At 45.2% G+C, this 20,846-nt stretch overlaps 1 protein-coding gene across 1 annotated transcript in view; it reads right to left on the bottom strand.

The window, feature by feature from the left end:
* Nucleotides 1–1,120: 1,120 nt before the first annotated feature.
* The window catches only part of Gid4 (GID complex subunit 4 homolog), a 26,880-nt gene continuing 7,154 nt past the window's right edge, over nt 1,121–20,846 (bottom strand). The window contains exons 2-6 of the mRNA XM_006973604.4: nt 20,106–20,165; nt 15,611–15,718; nt 11,913–12,014; nt 9,598–9,728; nt 1,121–4,466 (exon numbers count right to left, since the gene is read on the bottom strand). Coding sequence (XP_006973666.1) covers nt 4,403–4,466; nt 9,598–9,728; nt 11,913–12,014; nt 15,611–15,718; nt 20,106–20,165 — 465 coding nt within the window. The 3' untranslated portion in view covers nt 1,121–4,402. The remainder of the gene's footprint in view (nt 4,467–9,597; nt 9,729–11,912; nt 12,015–15,610; nt 15,719–20,105; nt 20,166–20,846) is intronic.

Below are 20,846 nucleotides of genomic sequence, written 5' to 3'. Positions count from 1 at the left end.
GAGTTCAAGGCCAGCCTGGTCTATAGAGTAAGTTCCAGTACAACTAGGTCTGTTACAGAGAAACCCTGTCTCAAAAAAACCAACTAATCAACCAACCAAACACCCCAAAAAACTTGTTCTTGCAGAGGACCCAGGTTTGACTACCAGCACTTTTTTTTTTTTTTTTGGTTTTTTCAAGACAGGGTTTCTCTGTGCAGCTTTGGTGCCTGTCCTGGAACTCATGCTGTAGCCCAGGCTGGCCTCGAACTCACACAGATCCACCTGGCTCTGCCTCCTGCACCACCACCGCCACCTGGCGTCCTCCATGGTGTCTTACAACCGCCTGTATTCCAAAACCACCTGCACCTCCAGTTTGAGGGGAACCCACAGCTCTTCCGGTATCTGTGACTAGTAGGCACCTATATGATATACATATATACATGTAGACAAAACACACATCAAATCTAAAAATCCTATTAGAGAAACCAAGGCAAGAACTTACAGGACACACCAGATGGAGGAAAGGGTGTCATTTCTCACCTGAACCCCAGAGTGATGGACACCTACCTGTGATGGCATGACCCATACCAATCTACTATCAGATATGTGTACAAGGACTGAGACTCCCCAACTTGACTCAGTACACCTGCTGCTGATGCAGTAGACTGCCTGCCCATCCACCTGATCAAACCCGGACCTGACCTGTAGTTTCCTGCTCTGGACTTGGTTCAGCCTCTCACCTCACAGCAGGACTCAAACTCCATGGCAGCTCCTCTGGGGACTGATCTATTACCTTATCGGTATGCTCTTCAGCCTACTCTGCAGCAGCTTTCAGTTCTCTTCACCCCATAGTCCACGCATGCACACACAGCTGTATCTACTACGTGATGTGGTAGAATAAAGAACCTGCCTTCGCCTGGGTCAGCAACGGAGGTAGGTGGACTTAGACACATTACTGCCACTGCAACCACTAGACCTTGTGACTTCATTGTCATCCAGTGAATTCTGACACTGTGGAGACACAAGTGTTCATCTACGTGTGTGGCATAGCACACTCATGACAGTGGCCCGCTCTGTAGCTACAGGGCCACATAGGGACTGGTTTCCTCTAATGGAATCGTTTTGACTTAGAAAGTGGACACACACTGCTTAAATACCTTTATTGTTTTTAAAAATTATTTAGACATTGATAGCTCTGCAAAATACTTCTCCCACTGCACGCTTCAAACCCTTTCCACAGGTCTTCCATAGAGAAACAAAATACTCATACTTTGCGCCCATTCAAATCTAATTTTTAAAAAACATTTAAGATTCAAAATCAAGTATTTTTCTTTCCCAGAACTTGTTAGTAATTTAAAACCACAATGTAACATACTTAATGGCATTTCTTTTTTTAAAAATTAGCTTATCAGTGACTATTTTATGAGGAAAACAAATCCATTCAAGGCCTTAGAGAGAATATAAATTCCCTGCTTCTAAAAGCAAACGACATTGAGAAACAAACCCCTTTGTCCCTCTGGAATCTGACTTCAACACTGCTAACAGAGCCAGCACACCGACTGACTTCCTACTTAATATTAGGCATTGTCTACTTACTTTTGGACTGCAGCTGAAATGCTAGACAATCTTAAAAGGGATGGGTGGGTAGGAGTAAAGCAGGGCACGGAGGGCCAAGGCTGGCCACAGCAGTGGAGCCTTCTGAGTGGAGGGTGAGACCAGCCAGCCCTCTAGTCCCTGCCTGGGGCTGGCTTGCTGGAGCAGAGAACAGTAGGAAATTTGCAGTCTGCACTTATTTCTCAATGTTAGATACAAGTGTCAGTCAAAGATATTGCACACAGTACCAGAGGCATGTAAACCACCAAGACAGTTTGGGAAAGAGCTACAGATGGAGACAAGTCCCCATAGGTCCTTCAGGGACAGAAAAAGAAAAGTCATTGTCCATCAGGTAGGAGTTACTAAGTGAAACATGCTTATTCCTGCCCAATGCCCAGGGGCAGACTTCTAAGCAGCAAGTCTTCAGGGTCTGAAGGCTGCTAAAGGCATCCTTACCTCATTTTTCTAAGCACAACTGGAGCACTTATCTAGCTAAGAAAGAGCAAGGAGCAGGGTGTGGTGGCTCAAACCTTTAATCCTAGTACTCCAAGCCATCAGGTGGATCTCTGTGAGTTCAAGGTCAGCCTGATCTACATAGTGAGTTCTAGGACAGCCAGAGTTACAGTAAGAACCTGACTTCAAAGAGACCAAAAGAAAAAAAACGGGGGGGGGGGGGTGGGGGGTGTCCCTACACTACAACCTGATCTGCCCAGTTTACAGGAGAAACTGCGCATTGATGTGCCGCTTGAGCTACACACAAGCCCTGGTTTCAGGGGGACGCCACCTACTGCCGAATGATACTTGCATGGTATACACAAGGGTTGACTGGGATGCCTGAAAGGACAGCAGAGGAGCTGAGTGTGTGCTCCAGGGAGGAGACCAGCACAGTCCCTCACCTCCTCCATTCTTCAGTGCTGTCCTCCAGCTTAACTGAAGTGATGGTGGGCATGAGTGTAAGCCAGGTGTTTCTCATCGGAGCCAGCCATTTGATGCTCAGTTGAATTTTGATGTCTTTTGTTTGGAGATGAAGTCTAGGGTCACCCGAGACTGACCCTGACTTCTGGGCTCAGGTTTCTGAGTAGTTGGGACTATAGATAGGTGCATTACCATACCCAGCTTGCTTTTCAAAGGTAAGGAGCCATGTGATTCAGCATTAGCAATGGATGTGAATTATTTTTTCTACTTAAGTCTTGGGATTTATTTTTGTGGTTTCTGGGTTTCCCTGATTTTACTGACTGGGTAAGTGGTACTCTCTGCTCACGGTCTCAGGACTACAGGTATCACAAGGACCTGCCGGTTCCTTTCCCCCTTCTGCTCTTTTAAGGCTCTCCCAACAGTCAGGATTAGTAACATACAGCACAGAACACGGACAGTCAACCTGCTGCTACCCTTGCTGTTCCTTTTTCCAGCACTGGGAATGGAAGCAGGGTCCTCAAATGTAACAAGCTAGTGTTCTATCAGCCACACTCCCAGCCCTGATGCTGTATTTTTAAAGCTTTTTCCTCTTGTGTTTGAACCTGTAAACCACCAGATTTCCCCAAAACCCTGACCTTATTTGTGGACTACAACTGATGCCAACTTATCAAGCTTTTGAAACATTTAGAAAAACCAAACCAAACCAAACCAAACCAAACCACTCCCCTCCCCCACACTTTGGCACACGAGCCTGGAGTTATTTGAGCGCATTTATCTTTCCTGCCCACCCCATCTCAACATTTCAGTCATCCTTTCCGGAGAATGGAGACCCTTCTGCCTTTGGAAAAGGTTGTCATGACACACTGATGTTTTGAGTAGCAAAAGGAGGAGGCACAAATGCTCAGCTGGCCCCGGAAACAGTTCTTGTGTTTAGCACTGTAATTTATGCAATGCTGAGAAACTTTTGTACCAGATGACTTGTTTTAAAACTGCTGGTTGATTAAATATACATATAGACATAGATATAAAAATCACTAAGTCAACATTTGCTGTTTTCAATGTGAAAACGATAAAATGTAATTCGGAATAATTGTGCATTTGCCATAGGGTCCTTGTTAAAGGTACCATAAAAATAATAATTTTGTAATAAAAAACTCTTTTATTTTAGTATTGCCCTCAAGTTCAGAAGTTTGGAGCAAATTTACTGAGAAAGCAGTTTGGGATCTACTCCCACCAGGGATCTGGAAGCCTTAAATTTAGTGATCCCCGACAGCAGGCCCAGAAACCCGACAGCCATGTGCGAGTCTTGCACTGTGAACAGGACAGGGCTCAGCAGAGCCACTGGCCCCACAAAACATCCAAACTGCAATCAAACGCTGATGAGGCCCACCAGGGTCCCCACCTCATTTCATTGGTGGTAGATGCTGGGCCCAGCCAACTCCTCACAGAGCTCTGGGGCATAAGATGCTATGCTGGGCTCTGCCTTTCCTTGGGCTACCAAACAAGCAGCTGGGGAAGGAGTAGGGCCTGGGTGGGGACCACTGAGCACCGAGGCTGAGGTGACCCAGGAGCTGACCTTCCACTCGGCTAGAGGTGGGCCGAGGACAGATGGCATTTCTTTGATGCAGAAGTTAGCTGTGCAGGAAGGAAAGTGCATTTAAGGTTGCTCAGAAACAGATGGTGACCACAATGCCACAGAGAGGAGGGAGGGTGGGAAGTGGACAGCTCCCTCTGCCTGCCTGCAGGTTGGCCATGCGCCTCGGGTCCTGTTAAATTAACATTCATGCTTTCTGATGAAGTCTGCTCATGAAGAAACAGGAACACACCTCTCCTGGTTCTGGCAGGTACATAATTTCCTTGGCAAAGCTCTTTGTTGCCAAGTTCAGTTTTATTTGGCCGCTGTTCTGAACCACTGTCACCGGAACTCGTAGATGGGTGCACTGTGTTCGGGAACATGGGTCAGGTTGAGGGACTGATACCTGCAACAGGGGAGAGACAGGACAGAGTTTTCTTGGGGATCCTGAACAGAAGAGGCTGGAGAGCTCCATCCAGAGCCCCTGCCAACTATACTCAGACTGAGGTGCTAAACCATTTTCAGTTATGTATATAAATGTAGGGTCTCACTGGGCAGTAGTGGTGCACGCCTTTAATCCCAGCGCTTGGGAGGCAGAGGCAGGAGGATCTTTGTGTTTAAGTCCAGCCTGGTCTACAAAGAGAGTTTCGGGATAGCCAGGACTGTTACACAGAGAAACCCTGTTTCGATCTGCCCCCTTCCCCGCAAGAAAAAAAATGTAGGGTTTCATTATGTAGGTCTAGCTGGCCTGGAACTCCCCATGTAGACCAAGCTGACTCACAGTGATCCATCTGCTTCTGCCTCATGAATGCTGGATTAAACATACTAAACATATGCCTCAATTTTGTTATATTAGTGTGTGTGTGTGTATATCATGTGTGTGTCTGGTGCCTGTGGAGGGTAGAAAAGGGCATAAGACCCCCTGGAACTGTAATTAAAGATCGTTAGGAGCCACCATGTGGTGCTAGGAATTGAACCTAAGTCATCTGAAGAGCAGCAAGTTCTCTTAACTGCTGAGCCAGCTCTCTAGGCCCCCATTTTGTTTTATTTTTAAAATGAGGTCTCGCTATTCAACCCAGCAATCCATCCCCCTGGCTCAGCCTCCATGTAGCTGGGAATACAGGTGTACACCACTGTGTCTGACTCTGCTAACTCATTTTATAAATGCCAAGTTGCACCCAGCGAGTCTGTTCCCCTCTGTTCCTTTTTGGTTGCTCTACCAGTACCATGAATAAGAACCGTTTTTAGGTAAGTTGCTCTAATCATGAAACAACCATAACACAACTCACAAAAATAGGACCCTGAGGCCAGTCATGGTGACACAAACCTTTTATCCCAGCATGGGAGAGCAGAAGCAGGTAGATCTCTATGAGTTCCAGGCCAGCCAAAGATACATAGTGAAAACCTGTCTGAAACAATAACAAAATCCTGAGTTGGACCTGGAGATGCAGGTCTGTAATCCTAGCTACCAGGCAGCCTGAGATAGAAGAATAGCAAGTTCTTGGCCACCTACAGTAAACTAAGTCTACAAACAAACAAAGAAACAAATGTAGCTCAGGCCCTAGGTTCACAAAACAGAAGCCAAAAACTAAAGAATAAGAAGAAGGACCCTGATGGTGGTGGTGGTGGTGGTGGTGGTGGTGGTGGTGGTGGTGGTGGTGGTAGTGTACACCTTTAATCCTGGCACTCGGGAGGCAGAGCCAGGCAGATCTCTGTCAGTTCAAGGCCAGTCTGGTCTACAGAGTGAGATCCAGGACAGGCACCAAAGCTACACAGAGAAACCCTGTCTTGAAAAACCCAAAAAAAAAAAAAAAAAAAAAAAAAAAGCAGGACCCCAATAAGCTCTAGGAAGAGATGGAGCTCATCATCTTTCTCCTACTTGTAATTCTGCATTTGTGTTTAAAGAATACCAATATGTGATGTTGTAGGACAAACTTCATGCATAGCAAAGAATATTCCAATTCTCATTGCACCCAAAGAGACACTGGAGAGAAGAACCTCACAGCTTGCCATGAATATCTCCCCACTCCCCATTGCTTCTCACTTCCTGACATGTGGCTATAAGGTGGGATTGCCAGGGGTACTGGAGGTGTCTGTTTCTCTCATCAGTAGGTATTCTCAGAGGATCAAGAAAGAGGTGGACAGTCCCCATGTAGGGATAACTCCTGGGTCCATTTTTATTAGTGTCTGGATTGAGCTCTTCCTTCCTTGCCTCATATAACAGTGAAGAACAGAGGGAAAGCAGTTTAGTTCTAATATATATTTTAAAATATAGGTTAAGGATGTAGCTTAGTAGTGGAGAGTTTGCTTAGCAGCATAGGGCCCGGGGTTACACTCAAGCACTAGAAAAAGAGAAAAGAAAATTCAAGAAAGGACTATGAGGCCAGTGAGATGACTCTGTGGTAATGGTGCTTGCCATGTAAGCCTGGACACCTGAGATTTAACCAACATAGAGGTACAAAGAGAGAACCAAGTCCACGAAGTCGTCCTCTGATCTCCACAAGAACACCATTATACATGCACCCACACATACGTCATATACATACACATCACATGCACACACATAATAATAAAAAAATTTTTTTTAGAAAGGCTGACAAGGACTGGAAAGATGGCCCAGCAGATAAGAGCACTAAAGACAGCTCACAACTAGTTCCAGGAGATTCAGTGCTCTTTTCTGGCTTCCATAGACACCAGACATGGAAGTGGTGTATAGATATATATGCAGGCAAAACTGCCAGACACATAAAATAAAAAAATTTTAATTTAAAAAGGTAGCAAGATGGCTCAGTGTGAACCTGGTGCCAAGACTGAAACCTGAGTTTGATCCTTGAGACCCACACGATGGAAGGAGAAAGCCACCATCTCCTGTTGTGGCACACATGTTACCACACAATACATACACCTACCATCCCACCACACAAAATAAATCAATGAGGGGTTGGAAAGACTGCTCAGTGGTTATAACCTTTTACAGAGGACCTAAGTTCTATTTCTAGCACCCACACTGGGCTGCAGCCAACTGCCTGGTACTCTGGCTCCAGGGCATCTGACCTTTGGCAGGCATCTTCAATCAGATGCAAAGATGCACAAACAAACAATAACAAAATAAAACAAATCTTTAAAGAAACGACACAAAACTCCAAAAGGATTATGTACTAGTTGCTAGGAATATGCATTAAAACTACATCGAGGCACTTCTTCCTGCCATCTTGGGCAACTATTAAAACATGCTAGCATGTGCTGGGGGATGACATGAAAAACTGAAGCTCTCAAGTCTTGCTGGTAAGAATACCAGAAGGCACTGCCTCTGCAGAGAAGGCTGGCAGTTCTTAGAATGGTAGAGACTCCGCACCTAACCCAGCCCTTTCACTTGTACATATACGCCCAAAGTAAAGGAAACCAGGAACTCAGAAATCCACACACCTACATTCATAGCAGCACTACTTTGATCAGCCGAAGAGGAAAGCAACCCAAGAGTCCCTTCACAGACAGAAGGATGGACAAACAAATGCTGCACAGATATGCAACAGAGAATTTGGTAACAAATAAGAGCTCTAGCCTAATAACAGTGGTTGTGCTAGATAGTTTTACGTCAACTTGACACAAACTAAGAGTCATCAGAGAGGAAGGAGCCTCAGTTGAGAAAATGCCTCTATACGATCTGGCCGCAGGCAAGCCTGCAGGGGCTCTTTCTTCATTAATATGGGGGGGCCCAGCCCATTGTAGGTGGTGCCACACCTGGGCTAATGGTTCTGGGTTCTATAAAAAAGCAGGCTGAACAAGCCAGTAAGCTACAGTCCTCCATGGCCTCTGCAGCAGCTCCTGCCTCCAGGTTCCTGCCCTGTTTGAGTTCCTGCCCTGTCTGCCTCTGATGATGAAATGTGATAGGGAAATACAAGTGAAATAAACCATTTCCTCCTGAAATTGCTTTTGGTCACAGTCATCACAGCAATAGAAACCGTCATTAAGATGTGGTGCACATTTCTAACTCAGTACCCAGGAGGCAGATGTGGGGAGTGTAAGCCTGGACTATATAGTGAAACCCTGTCTCAACCCAAGAACAATTCCCACACATGCGGTGACAGGAGTAATTCCTCAGAGCATTGCTAAGTGAGATGTCAAGATACAAAGGCCAGATATTGTAGGACTATGAAAAGGTTTTAAAAATTCACCTGAAAACACAACAATTACCGAATGCTACCAACAAAGAATTTGAATTGATCTAGGCTAGGATCACTCAGAGCCAGAAAAAAAAAATTTGAAAGGAAACTGGGTTCCATTTGTCTGGCCTCGAACTCACAGAAATCTGCCTACCTCTGCCTTCTAAGTGCTGGGATTAAAGGTGTGCACCACTATCACCCAACTTATTTTTTTTTTAATTTCATTTAACCGTTTATTTATGTGTGTGAGCCTGTGTGAATTTATGTGCACTACATATGTACAGGTACTTGGAAGAAAAGGGCATTAGATTCCCTGGAAATAGAGTTACGGACAGTTGTGAGCTGCCATGTGAGCTGAGATTTAAACCTGGGACCCCTGGGAGAGCATGAAGTACCCCTAACTGCTGAGCGATCTCTTCAGCCCATACTGTTCCACTTTCAGAGAAGAAATAAGGTACTTCCTGGTATAGCTAACCCACACGGTACAGCAAGGAGGCACGAGAGTCCCCTAAAAGATGGCAAAAGCCAGCACTTGAGGTGGCCTTCTGACCACACATAGCCTTAGAGGAATGTAAGACAGGGAGGCGAACTCTCATGGCCTCTAGCTCACCAGATCAAGGGCATGAGAGGCAGTGCCAGCTGGTAGCTGCAGAGGTCACACTGTCTATAAGAGATTGCATTAGAGTTACTGATAATTTGTGAGGAATAAATAGGAAATGATCAGAATTAGGCAAGCATTCCTGAAAATGTAAGAATGCCTGGGTGCTCTTAGTGATGGAATAAAATACTTACCTAGCATGTACAGGGTCCTAGGTTCCATCTCACATAATACACAGAAAGTTGTATCTCGTGTGTGTGTGTGTGTGTGTGTGTGTGTGTGTGTGTGTGTGTGTGTGTGTGTGTCTGTCTCTCTCTCACATACACACTCATTTAGAAATAAGGCGGGAGAGATGGCTTAGTGGTTAAGAGTACTTGTTGGTTTTGCAGAAGATCCAGGTTTGGTTCTCAGCACCCACATAGTGGCTCACAACCATTCAAAACTCTAGTTCCTGACGATCCAATGCCCTCTCTCTGCAGGCACCAGGTACACATGTGGTATACATATATATTCAGGAAAAACATCCATACATATTAAATAAAAAGTTAAAAGTTTTTAACAGTATTTAGAAATGGTATCTTTACATAATATCCACTTTCATTTAATTACTTCACTTTCTAGGTAAGAAAAAGTCTCTGCTCTACGTGAGATCATCTAAATGATGGTACACACAGAGTATGGAATTTGGACAGAGATAGACTAAGAGAATCTCTTTCAGATGTGATGGCTGGAGTTGAGGGCAACTTTTGCTCCAGCACTGGCCCCAGGGTCCTTACCATTCTGAACTCCTGTGGTAGTAGTAGCCCTCTATGGAGGCTGCTGACTTCTGAAAGCAGATGTAATAGAAGCCAGCAAAGGAAGCACCGCTGATGTCTTTGATTGTGTGGTCCGGAACCAGGAACTGCTCCTGCACGCAGATATGAGATCAGTCAATACCTTCCCTTGCAGTAAGACACCAGAGCGTTCTAAAGACTGCTAGAAAAAGGGTCTCTGCATGGTTTGGGGGTGCTCATCTGTTACTACAGTATCCTATCTACCTCACAGTGCCCATAGGATCAGCTACTCAGAGGAGGGGTTACCCCTGGAGATCTAACGACCAATCAATACACTTTCCTCTGGGTCTGCCTACCTACCTCTTGAAGATCACTTGACAGAACGACTGGACATGGATTTCAGTCTGGTCTCCAGGGAGTGTCCCTGGGTTCTGGGACACTACCTCTAATAATGAGTCACATCTATTGCAGTCTGTGGTCATTCTGAGGTGGGTCCCTGTGACACCTCACCAAAGCTCCACCCTGGTCAAAGTCACAAGAACAGCACCTTTTGTGCGAGGCACACTTCAAAGACAGGCAACCTGTGAAAGTCTCCAGTTCTCCGGGAGACGGGGTCAGAAGCCCCAGGGCTTCAGGTAAACCAAAATTCCATGGGAGTTACTCTAAGAGAAATTGTTTGGAGACAACTCCCTGCTTTAACCAACTGTTTTAATTTACTTTCCAATGCTGGGATGAGACCCAGGATTTCGTGTATGCTAGACAAATTGCTCTACCAAAAACTATACTTCCAACCCTTCTTCCGTTTTTTTTTTTTTTTTTTTTAAGAACTCATATATTTTTATGTATTGGTGTTTTGCCTGCGTGTAGCTGCCAGATCCCCTGGAACTGGAGTTATAGATGGCTGTGAGCTGCCATATAGGTGTTGGGAATTGAACCTGGGTGCTCTTGAAGAGCGGCCAGTGCTTTTAACTGCTGAGCCATCTCTCCAGCCCCCGCTCCAGGTTTTTGTTTTTTTTTTTAAATGGCCACTCTTTTCTGCCTTATTCAACCTTCAAAGTATCACTTTAAAGTTTAATTCAGGGCTGAGGTCTGGCTCTGTAGCAGACCACTTGCCTAGTGTGTGCAAAGCCTGAGTAACAATCTCAGCAATGGAAAAAATTAATATAAGCATGAGTGCAAGTGCTTTACAGGGTTAGCTGGCACGTTTCCCACTGTACGGCAGGTTGGGGAGGGAGGCTCACCATGTGCTGGAGAGCAGAGTGGGCAGGAGATGGAGGCTCACACTGGATGGCAGAAGGGGCTAGAGAGGGAAGCTCACTGTGTGTTCTCCTCGGCTGTCTAGGGAGGAAATGATATCCCACTTCCCAAATGATCAGCCACACAAAGTACAGACAACAAACGACCACTTTAGATGTTTGGTCTTTATGAAATTTATAATGTGTTGTATTCAAGTAGATTTCTTTTTTTTTATTAAGTGATTTATTTTATGTGTATTGGTGTTTTGCCTGCATATACATGTCTGTGTGAGGATGTTGGACCCCTGGAACTGGAGTTACAGACAATTGTGAGCTGCCATATGGTACTTGGAATTGAACCTGGATCCTCTGGAAAAGCAGCTAGTGCTCTTAACCACTAAGCCATCTCTCCAGTCCCCTCAAGTAGCTTTCTTTCTCCTCCTGGACCAGGCAATGGGGACTTGAGGTGGACAGGTGTTCCCAAAGTCCTTTTCCCAACTTGTTTCATGGCTTTGCATCCATGTGGTTGTGGACAGCATACTGCCCCAGCAGAGAAGCACAGGACTCTCGAGCAAAGGCCAGTCCACTGAAGGACTAGAGGGAGCAAGGGCCAGGGATGGAAGGACTTGTGCTTCAATCCTGGCCCCCACTTCCTGAGCACTGGGTAGAGGATGTGGCTGGAGAGCAAGTCACTCTGATGGCATTTAAACTGTGGTAGGAACAGCATGCAGTGGTGACTAAGTTCAAGGACAGCTGCCCTGGTTCCCCAGAGCACTTGGATGACTCATCCTGGAGGGTCACAGGATTCTTGGGTAGAAGAATGAAAGGAAGAGGACTGGGTCAGGGGTGCCTACTGGCATAAATATGCCCACTGTCCACTAACCAGCATAACCATCTTACTCAGGTGTGCTCTGGAGCCACCACACAGCTGCTGTTTACAAGTGTGTAGGGGCCCTGCCATGAAGACCCACTGTGACAAGCACCTGGCACAGTGGGAAGGCATAACCTGCAAGAGAAAGTGTATCTGGGTGCTCTAGGGCCTGGCATGTGGGAGACAGGGAGATGGCCTGGGCAAAACCTTACCTTCCACCTCATGAAGACATAATCCCCATTTTTCAGTTCTTCATAATCAAAGTCATCTGAATTAAATGATTTCGCATATTGATAAAAAGCCAGAAACTTGCCCTAAAAACAAACAGAGTTTCAGTGAGCCATCCTCATGAGGAAAAGTGGATGCCTGAGCCATGATACCTGGAAAGGACAGCTAAGCGGACAAGGCACTACTAGACTGTATGCCAGTGGGCACAGCCAGAGGAAAAGATCAAAGGTGGGAATGGGCGCAGTTCTAGAACACCCTACTATCAGAACATATAAGGTCAAATGGATTAGTGAGATTTCAGCAAAGATACGGAGTAGCGCTGGGCATGGTGGCACACACCCTTCATCCCCAAACTCAGGAAGTAGGCGGATCTCTGTGAGTTTAAGGCCTGCCTGGTCTACATAGTGAGTTCCAGGACAACCAGGACTAAATAAGGAGACTCTGCCTCAAAAAACAAAAACAAATGAAATACAGAGGGGCAAGGAGAGTCAAGGTGGGTCCCAGCATTGAGGAGACTAGAGAATCAAGAATTCAAGGTATCTTCAGCTACATAGGGGGGTTAAAGCCAGCCTAGACTACATAAGACTATCTAAAAAACCAAAATGGTGTTGGACATGGTAGTGTGCACTTTTAATTCCAGGACTGGGGAGGCAGAGTCTGGAGAATCTCTGAGTCGGGAGGTCAGCCTGATCTACATGGCAAGTTCCAGACCAGCCAGGGATGCATGCAGAGACCGTCTCCCCAGCAAAAGACAAACAAACAAAGGCCCAAGGAAACGGCTCAATCAGTCAAGTACCTGCTATGTAAGCATGAGGACCTTGAGTTTAGATGCCTATGGCTCACAGGAAAGCCAGGAAAGGTGGTGTGCACCTACAGAGCGGCTCTCAGCCTCAAAGAAATGTGCACAACGACAGAGGAAGAGACCCGGTGCTGACTTCTGGCTGTGTGTACACGCACACCCGTCACACACACGCCCGCCACACACACACCCAACACTTTTTAAAAAAATGTGTATAGACATAAAAATAAACCGAAAAACAAAGAATAGGACTGGAGAGCTTGCAGTGGTTAAGGGCAGTTGTTGCTGGTTCCCAGCACCAACATACATACATGCAAGCAAAACACTCACACACATAAAATAAATCCCAAACAAAAACAAAGTCAATTTGAGTCACTTTCTAACAGCATGTCAGAGCTAGGTGTGGTAGTGGACATACATACATACATACATACATACACATACACACACACACACACACACACACATACATATATACATACATACACATACATACACACACACACACACACACACACACACACACACACACACACACACACATATATAAAACACGGCAACCCTTGGGAGGCTGAGACAGGAGTATTCCAAGTTCAAGGCCTATCTAGACAACAGATTGAGAGTAAGTGTCCAATCAGAGAAGAGTAGGTATAGGAAAGCCAGTTCTTGTGTCATGGCATTGGTTGTGCCAGCTACTCAGGTAGCAATCGAAGAGGGGTGATATATGCATATGTAGTCATCTCTTGGTACCTGCAGAGGACAGATTCCAGGACCCTGTACAGACACTCAAATCCCTCAGATACTATGCCTCAATCTGTATACATTATCTTTCTATACACTTTCAACTGTCTCTAGGAAACTGGAACGCAGTGTGGATGCTTGTAGACAGCGGTACTATACTGTGCAGAAAAAAAATGAAAATAAAATAGCTTGTATGTGCTGAGTAGAGACACACTTTTTTCAGTTTTTTGAGACAGGGTTTCTCTGTGTATCTTTGGCTGTCCTGGAACTCACTCTGTAGACCAGGCTAGCCTCGAACTCACAGAGATCCGCCTGCCTCTGCCTCTTAAGTGCTGGGATTAAAGGCGTGTGCCACCAGCTGGCTTTTCTTTCTTCTTCTTTCTTTTTTTTTTTTTTTTTAAAGGGTTTTACAGTATAGCTCTGTCTGGTCTGGAACTCACTATGTAGACCAGGCTGGTCTCAAACTCACATTGGTCTGCCTGCTTCTGCTTCCAGAGTGTTGAAATTAAAGGCATAGGCTACCATGCCTGGCAACATATTTGTAAGTTTTATTTTTATTTTATGTGTGTGCCAAGGAGGTCAGAAGAGGGTGTCATAGGCCCTGGAACTGGAGTTACAGAGAGTTGTAAGCTGTCACAGGGTTCTGGGAACAGAATCTGAATCCTTTGGAAGAGCAGTCAGTGTCCTTAACTGCTGAGCCATCTCCTCAGTCTGAGACAGAATCTTTTTTTTTTGTTTGTTTGTTTTTGTTTTTAGAAACAGGGTTTTTCTGTGTAGCTTTGTGCCTTTCCTGGATCTCACTCTGTAGACCAGGCTGGCCTCGAACTCACAGAGATCTGGCTGGCTCTGCCTCCCGAGTGCTGGGATTAAAGGCATGCGCCACCACCCGGCTTAGACAGAATATTTTTTACTAACATTTTCTTGTACTGCATGGGAGAATCAATGAGTTACTGTCCCCAAACATTTTCAATCTATAGTCAGTTGATTATACAAAGTGCAAACTCATGGATACAAAAGGACCCAAAAGAGGGTCAAGACAAAGTATTTGTCTTAGTGCTCTGCATTGTTATTACAGATTTTTCCTTTCTAGTTTGCTTTTCAAATATTTTTAAATAAGCACATACTTTGTGTAAGAAAACATCTGAAGAAAGGCCAACAGTGAAAGTTTAATATACAGAGGAATCAAAGCTCTATACTATAATTTGATATGTTAAGTCACAAATGTTGTCATGAAGATATGAAGCATATGGAATCCCCAGCTTTAAGTGTTGCTGACAGGTAAATCTGAGAGTGCAATAGCATGTCTGATTCTAGACTACAACAGGAAAGTGTTTATCAGGTAGTAGAGGTAGTTTATCCCACACTGTGAACTCAAGGTAAACATAGCAAGACCTTATCTCAAAAATCAAACCAACTAGGCATGGTGGCACACACCAGTCACTGCAGCACGTGGGAGGCTGAGCAAGAGGGTCACTGAGGGTTTTCAAGCCAGTCTGGGTTACAGAGGAAGATCCTATCTCAAAACACACACACACACACACACACACACACACACACACACACACACACACACCTCTCCACAAAGGCTGGTGTGACAGGACAAAAACTTGAAGATATAAGACAGGTAAAAACCCAAACATAAACCAGGGAAAAGACCCCAGAGCAGCCCAGGGCAGTAACTCTAACTTGTTCTGACACGCTCACCACTGGGGAATAAGGGCATTGCTCATGTGACTGCTAAGGACAGGGAATCTGAATTTCTCAAGAGTGTCTGGATGGTATGTAGGTTAAGTTGATTAGGATGAACAGAAAGAAGCAACACACTCTGCCCTTGCTGGGCTCTGTGAACAGCGTCCCCACTGCGGGCCATCCAGAACACGAGGCAACTGCTACTCGCTTCCTGGGGTTTCACCATACACAAGTGATCAGAAGGAAGAACAGACAGAAGATGGCAGAACAGGCCACTGCCCAGGCTCTAACACCACACAGAGCTGGGTACAGGACTGAAGGACTGTTCTCACCACCTGGTATACATGTAGGAATGGGTTCTGAGTAACTCCTGCTGGGGACCAGGCCCCAGGTCCAGGCCCGTCATTCTCCAGATGTCTCCTGTTGCCCAGGGCAGAGCACAGCCTTACTCACCCAGTGTTTCCGATCGACGTCTTCATCTGCGTCCCACTTACGAGTTAAGAAAGGGTGTTTTTTGCTTATTATTTCTCCTTCAAAGAAGGTTGTAAGGGTTGGATATTCCTACAGCAAAAACAAATATCCAAGCAAGACATTAAATGCGAATTTCTGGTTGTTTTTGTTTGCAGCATGCAGGGATCTAAACCCAGGGCTCCCCACACTCCCACTAAGCCACACACCCAGACACTGAATAAACATTTTATTTTGGTCCTGTTCATGGGACCTAAGACCTCAGGCCACCCAACACATGCTCTCTTGCTTCCTGCCTATTTCAGCTTTCAAAGATAACCAATCTTACTATAACTTCTTTCTTTCTTTCTTTTTTCTTTTTTGAGAAAAGGTTTTTCTGTATATCCCTGGCTGTCCTGGATCTCACTCTGTAGACCAGGCTGTCCTGGAATTCACAGAGATCCACCTGCCTCTGCCTCCAGAGTACTGGGATTAAAGGTGTGTGCCACCATTGCCTGGCTATAACTTCTAATACTTTGACAAGATCAACTACAAACCAAACCACTGTTGGATCCACTGCTCTGCCTCCAGGCTATGGAAATGAACCTGAACTCAGCTGCCCAGACAGTGAAGGAAGGGGCTCTGAACTCTGGAGACTTTGACAGAGCAAAGAGCTCCACTTTGCCATTACTTGCTATGTTCTGGTCTCCTAGAAAAGAATTTGGATGTTGTCTACCACAGTGAACTCTGCATACTCTACAGTCAAAGCAGAGTATAGCTTATCATGCTGTTTTCTAGGGTACACCCCAGAAAAAGCTCCAGAGCTGAGTCTCCTTTGACCCTGGGTCAACCTTTCAAGTACCCTGAAGCTCCCTTGTTTCTCATTTATACCTATTTTTTTTCTTTTGATTTTTTTTTAAAGGCATTTTAGTTCTGGCTGACTTGGAACTCACTATGCAGACCAGGCTAGACTTGAACTCAGGGATCCACCCGTCTCTGCCTCCCGAGTGTTGGGATTAGCCACCACTTCCTGGCTCCCATTCCATTTCTTAACAGTGAACTTTAAAAATACACAAATCTAACACCTCCAAAACCTCAAACTCCTACACTAACTAACAATGCTGAGCTGGGTTTCTCATACAGGTATGTATATATATACAGACTGAAAAAATGAGATGGGAGATTTTCCTAAAGGGAAATCTAACTTACGATAAAAACTACACTAATCCATCTTTGGGAAGGACTATATAAGCCAGGAAGTGCATAGAATATTTCAAAGATTACATACCTCTTAAGACTTATTATGTTTATGCGTGTGGGTGTTTTGCCTGCACATGTCTGTGTACCATGTGTGTGCCTGGTGCCTGTGGAGGCCAGAATAGGGTGCTGGATCCTCTGGAAGTGGAATTGAAGATGGTTGTAAGTTGCTAAGTAGGTGCTAGGAACCAAATCCCAGTCCTCTGGAAGATCAGCCAGTGCTCTTAACTGCTGAGCCGTCTCTCTAGCATTCCATATAAATTTTTTTGTTTGTTTTTGTTTTTATTTTGAGACAGAGTCTTACTGGTTAGCGCTAGCTGGCCTGGAACTCACTAGGTCCACCAGGCTGGCATGGGTAGTTGAGATTAAAGGTGTGTGACACCACAGCTAGCCTCCATATATTTTAAACAGGAAATTATGTTTATGTTGTTTCTGAGCTTTACTATCTTTTCAGAATTCCCTCCTGTCTTAGTTACTGCTCTGTTGTTGGGAAGCTACACCATGACCAAGGCAACTCCTGTAAAAGAAAGCATCTGACTGGGGGCTTTGTTTATAGTTTTAGAGGGTTGGTCTATGATCATCATGGGGAAGCAGGCAGGAGTGGTGCTGGAGAAGTAGCTGGGAGCTTTACACGCTGATCTGCAGGCAGAGAGACAGAGACATAGAGAGAGAGACAGAGACATAGAGAGAGAGACAGAGACAGACAGAGAGACAGAGATAGACAGACAGACTAAATGGGCCTGGTATGGATTTATTTTTGAAACCTCAAAGCCCACCCCTAGCAACACTCCTCCTCCAACAAGGCCACACTTCCCAATCCTTCTTAAATAGTTCCACTCTGTACCTGGGCAAGACTACTTTGGAAGGACACGGGCCCAGTAAGACATCTCTGCCTACAGATCTGATATTTGCCAGGAAAGATCAATTCCTGTGGGCTGGCTGGCCCAAGCACAAGGCCATGCCAGCACCCTCCCTCAGGGAAGAGCTTCCCTTGGTAGGGAAACGTGTTCTGGAAGAGCTCTTAGCTGTCAGCACTTCTGTGTACTGTTCCCAGATTTCTAGTGCTACGTGCAATTTCTTAGCAGTTTCCTACAAACCAAGTGACTGGCTTTGGAGTCACTGTTATAATGTTCTGAACATTACACATTTTGTTAGTTTCTTTAAAGAGTTATGCTCTATACTCCATAAACAAATGCACTGCACCTTATGAATTGAGCATATACTGTTTTACTACATGTTTTCTCCTAGGACAAATCAAAGCAATTTTTTTTTTTTTTGCTATCACTTCTGTACTTCTCTGATGGAATATGTTTCTAGAGATGGGGAAGATAACTTCTGTTATAATAAACTTCCCAGGGAATCCTCATTCCAGCTTCTAGCATAGACAAGCAGAAGATGAGGCCCTGTGGGGCATCATAGCAGCACTCTTCATCTGGGTTACATTCTCACCTAACACTTACTTAACATGCACCCCACTTGGATGAGTTATCTGATGAAGCAGAGCAGTGGGGGAAAGGAAGAGACCTGAGAAATTAAAGGTCACAGATCCAGAAATGGGCTGAGTGAGGTGAACAGGCTCCGTTCAGCCCAGCTCCGCCCTGCTGGCCAATCAGGACTCTACGAAGAAATAAAAGTCATGCAAAGCTGCAATGGGGCTGTGCCTAGACCCTCCTGGCAGGGAACTCAGCGGCCAGTTAGGCATCCTTTTTCTTCCTGTTTAGCCACTAATGGAAAGAAGAGATGCTCTTCTTTGTCTTCTAAATCTCAGGAGTCTTGAGGAGCAGAAAGCTGGAGTAGATGACAGAATGATCTGCTGTCACTCATCAGGCTGACAACTAGACTCTAGCTTTTCACTCTTCCAATGAACCATAGGACTTATTTACTTACTTATTTGGTTTTTCTGAAACAGGGTTTCTCCATGCAGCCCTGGTTGTCCTGGAACTCACTCTGTAGACCAGACTGGCCTCAGATAGAGATCTGTCTGCCTCTGCCTCCCAGTGCTGGGATTAAAGGCATGCACCACAACTGGCTGAACCACAGAACTTAAATAACTTCAAAAACCTTGGCTCTTGTACAAGTGATGACTATCACAAAGACTGTTAAATTTATGATAAGGGTGGATGTTGTATTATTTCTTTATGCACATGTGTCTATGGGGTCCAGAAAAGGGTGCTGGAGTCCCTGGAGCTGGGGTTAACTGTGTGTGAGCTGTCTGATGTGGGTCCTAGGAAGCAAGCCTGGGTCATCTGCAAGAGCAGCAAGTGATCTTAACTTCTGAACTACCTCTCTGGCTCGCTTTCCCTATTTTTCCAAGACTTTCGTTTGTGTCTGTGAGAGTGTGTACACATGTTTATATAGGTTTGTGTGCTTGAAGGCTAAAATAGGGTACCAGCCATCCTCTTCTACCACTTTCTACATAGTCCTTTGAGGCAGAGTCTCTTCCTGAACCCAGAGTTCATGTTCTTGGCTAGGCTGGAAGCCAGCAAGCTCCAGTGATGATTCAGTCTCTGCCTAAGTTGGAGGTGGGTTTACAAAAGTGCACTGGAGGACTGGGGAGATGAGGCCGTGGTTAAGTAATACGGACTGCTCTTCCAGAGGTCCTGAGTTCAGTTCCCTGGCTCACAACCATCTGTAATTGTGTCGATAACTGTAGTCCCATGGGAGCTGATGCCCTTTTCCGGTGTGCAGATATACATGCTGACAAAACACCCATATACATAAAATAAATACACCCTTAAAAAAGTACCATGAAAACAGCTTGTTATGTGGGTGCTGTGATCTGAAATCTGGTTAGCAAGCACTCTTAGCTGCTGAGCTATCTCTCCAGTCCATATAAGTTTTCTTAAAAAAGGATTAAGACTGCCAGGCATGGTGGGGCATAGCTGTAATCTTAGCATTCCAGAGGCTGAGACAGGGTAACTCAAGTTTGAGGCCAATCTAGGCTATTCTGTCTCAAAAAACAATCATAAAAAAATGACTAATCAATCACGCAGTGATCTATGAGGGTTGTGGGTGTAGCTCAGTGGTTGAGTGCGTGCTAAGCCTTCGATTCATCCAAGTTCCATACCCAGGACCAAAGGGGTTAAACTGTGACTGTGTACACTTGCAAATGGACAGTCAAAACTGCAGTATTATGGTCCACACAGTCCAAGAATTTCAACATGGGACTACTTACTGCTCTGGACTCTCTAAGGTGCTAAACAAGCCACTACTTTCCAAACCCAGAACTGGAATAAGCACTCACCTCTGTAAGGCCTTTAATCTTCAGGTACCCACAAAGGTAAGAGTTACCTGTGTCCACGTGCTGCAAAGAAAGAATACAGTGTTATAAATGAGCCCCTGGAGTGCTTCAGAAATCCTGCAAGGCCAGATCAGGGAGGCCTAGTGGTCAACATGTGCTTGGCAAAATCCAAGCCTCAGCTGCCTTTGGTACTTTCAGTTCTGATAATGAAAATTATCTCAGGGGCTAGAGAAATGGTCAGTTGTTAAGAGCACTGGCTGCTCTTCCAGAGGATCCAAGTTTAGTTGCCACCAGCCACATTAGGTGCCTCACGACCATCTGTACCTCCAGTTACAGGGGATCGTCACCTTTTAGCCTCCACTGGTGGCTGCGTTCATGTGAATATACCCGTATGCAGATATACATATGCATAAATAAAAATAAATGTTAAAAAAAAAATCCCATATTTCTCTCACTCACTTTTGCAAAATATTTCAAGAGTGATGAGCTTTCGGGAGCAGCCAGCCTACCTACTCACTTCCTGTGCATCTCTCACTCATCTTCATTCAGTCTTTGTGCATTGGTAGATACAAGACCCTCTCTACCTGTATACCCAGAGCCATCTCTAACCCTAAAAGTCTTACTTGATCATTTCCAGCTCTCTGCTATTCAGCCACTGTCTTGGGAGAGATATTCCTGCTGCTATTGATCCTAATCATCTTGAGTTATTTCCTTATGAAATGAGCAGGACATCTGAGAACAGCA

The sequence above is a fragment of the Peromyscus maniculatus genome, chromosome 8 (genome assembly GCF_049852395.1).
Source record: "Peromyscus maniculatus bairdii isolate BWxNUB_F1_BW_parent chromosome 8, HU_Pman_BW_mat_3.1, whole genome shotgun sequence".
In the NCBI taxonomy this organism is placed as follows: domain Eukaryota; kingdom Metazoa; phylum Chordata; class Mammalia; order Rodentia; family Cricetidae; genus Peromyscus; species Peromyscus maniculatus.
The sequence above is the reverse complement of the archived record's forward strand: the minus strand, read 5'-3'. Positions and strand labels throughout refer to the sequence as shown.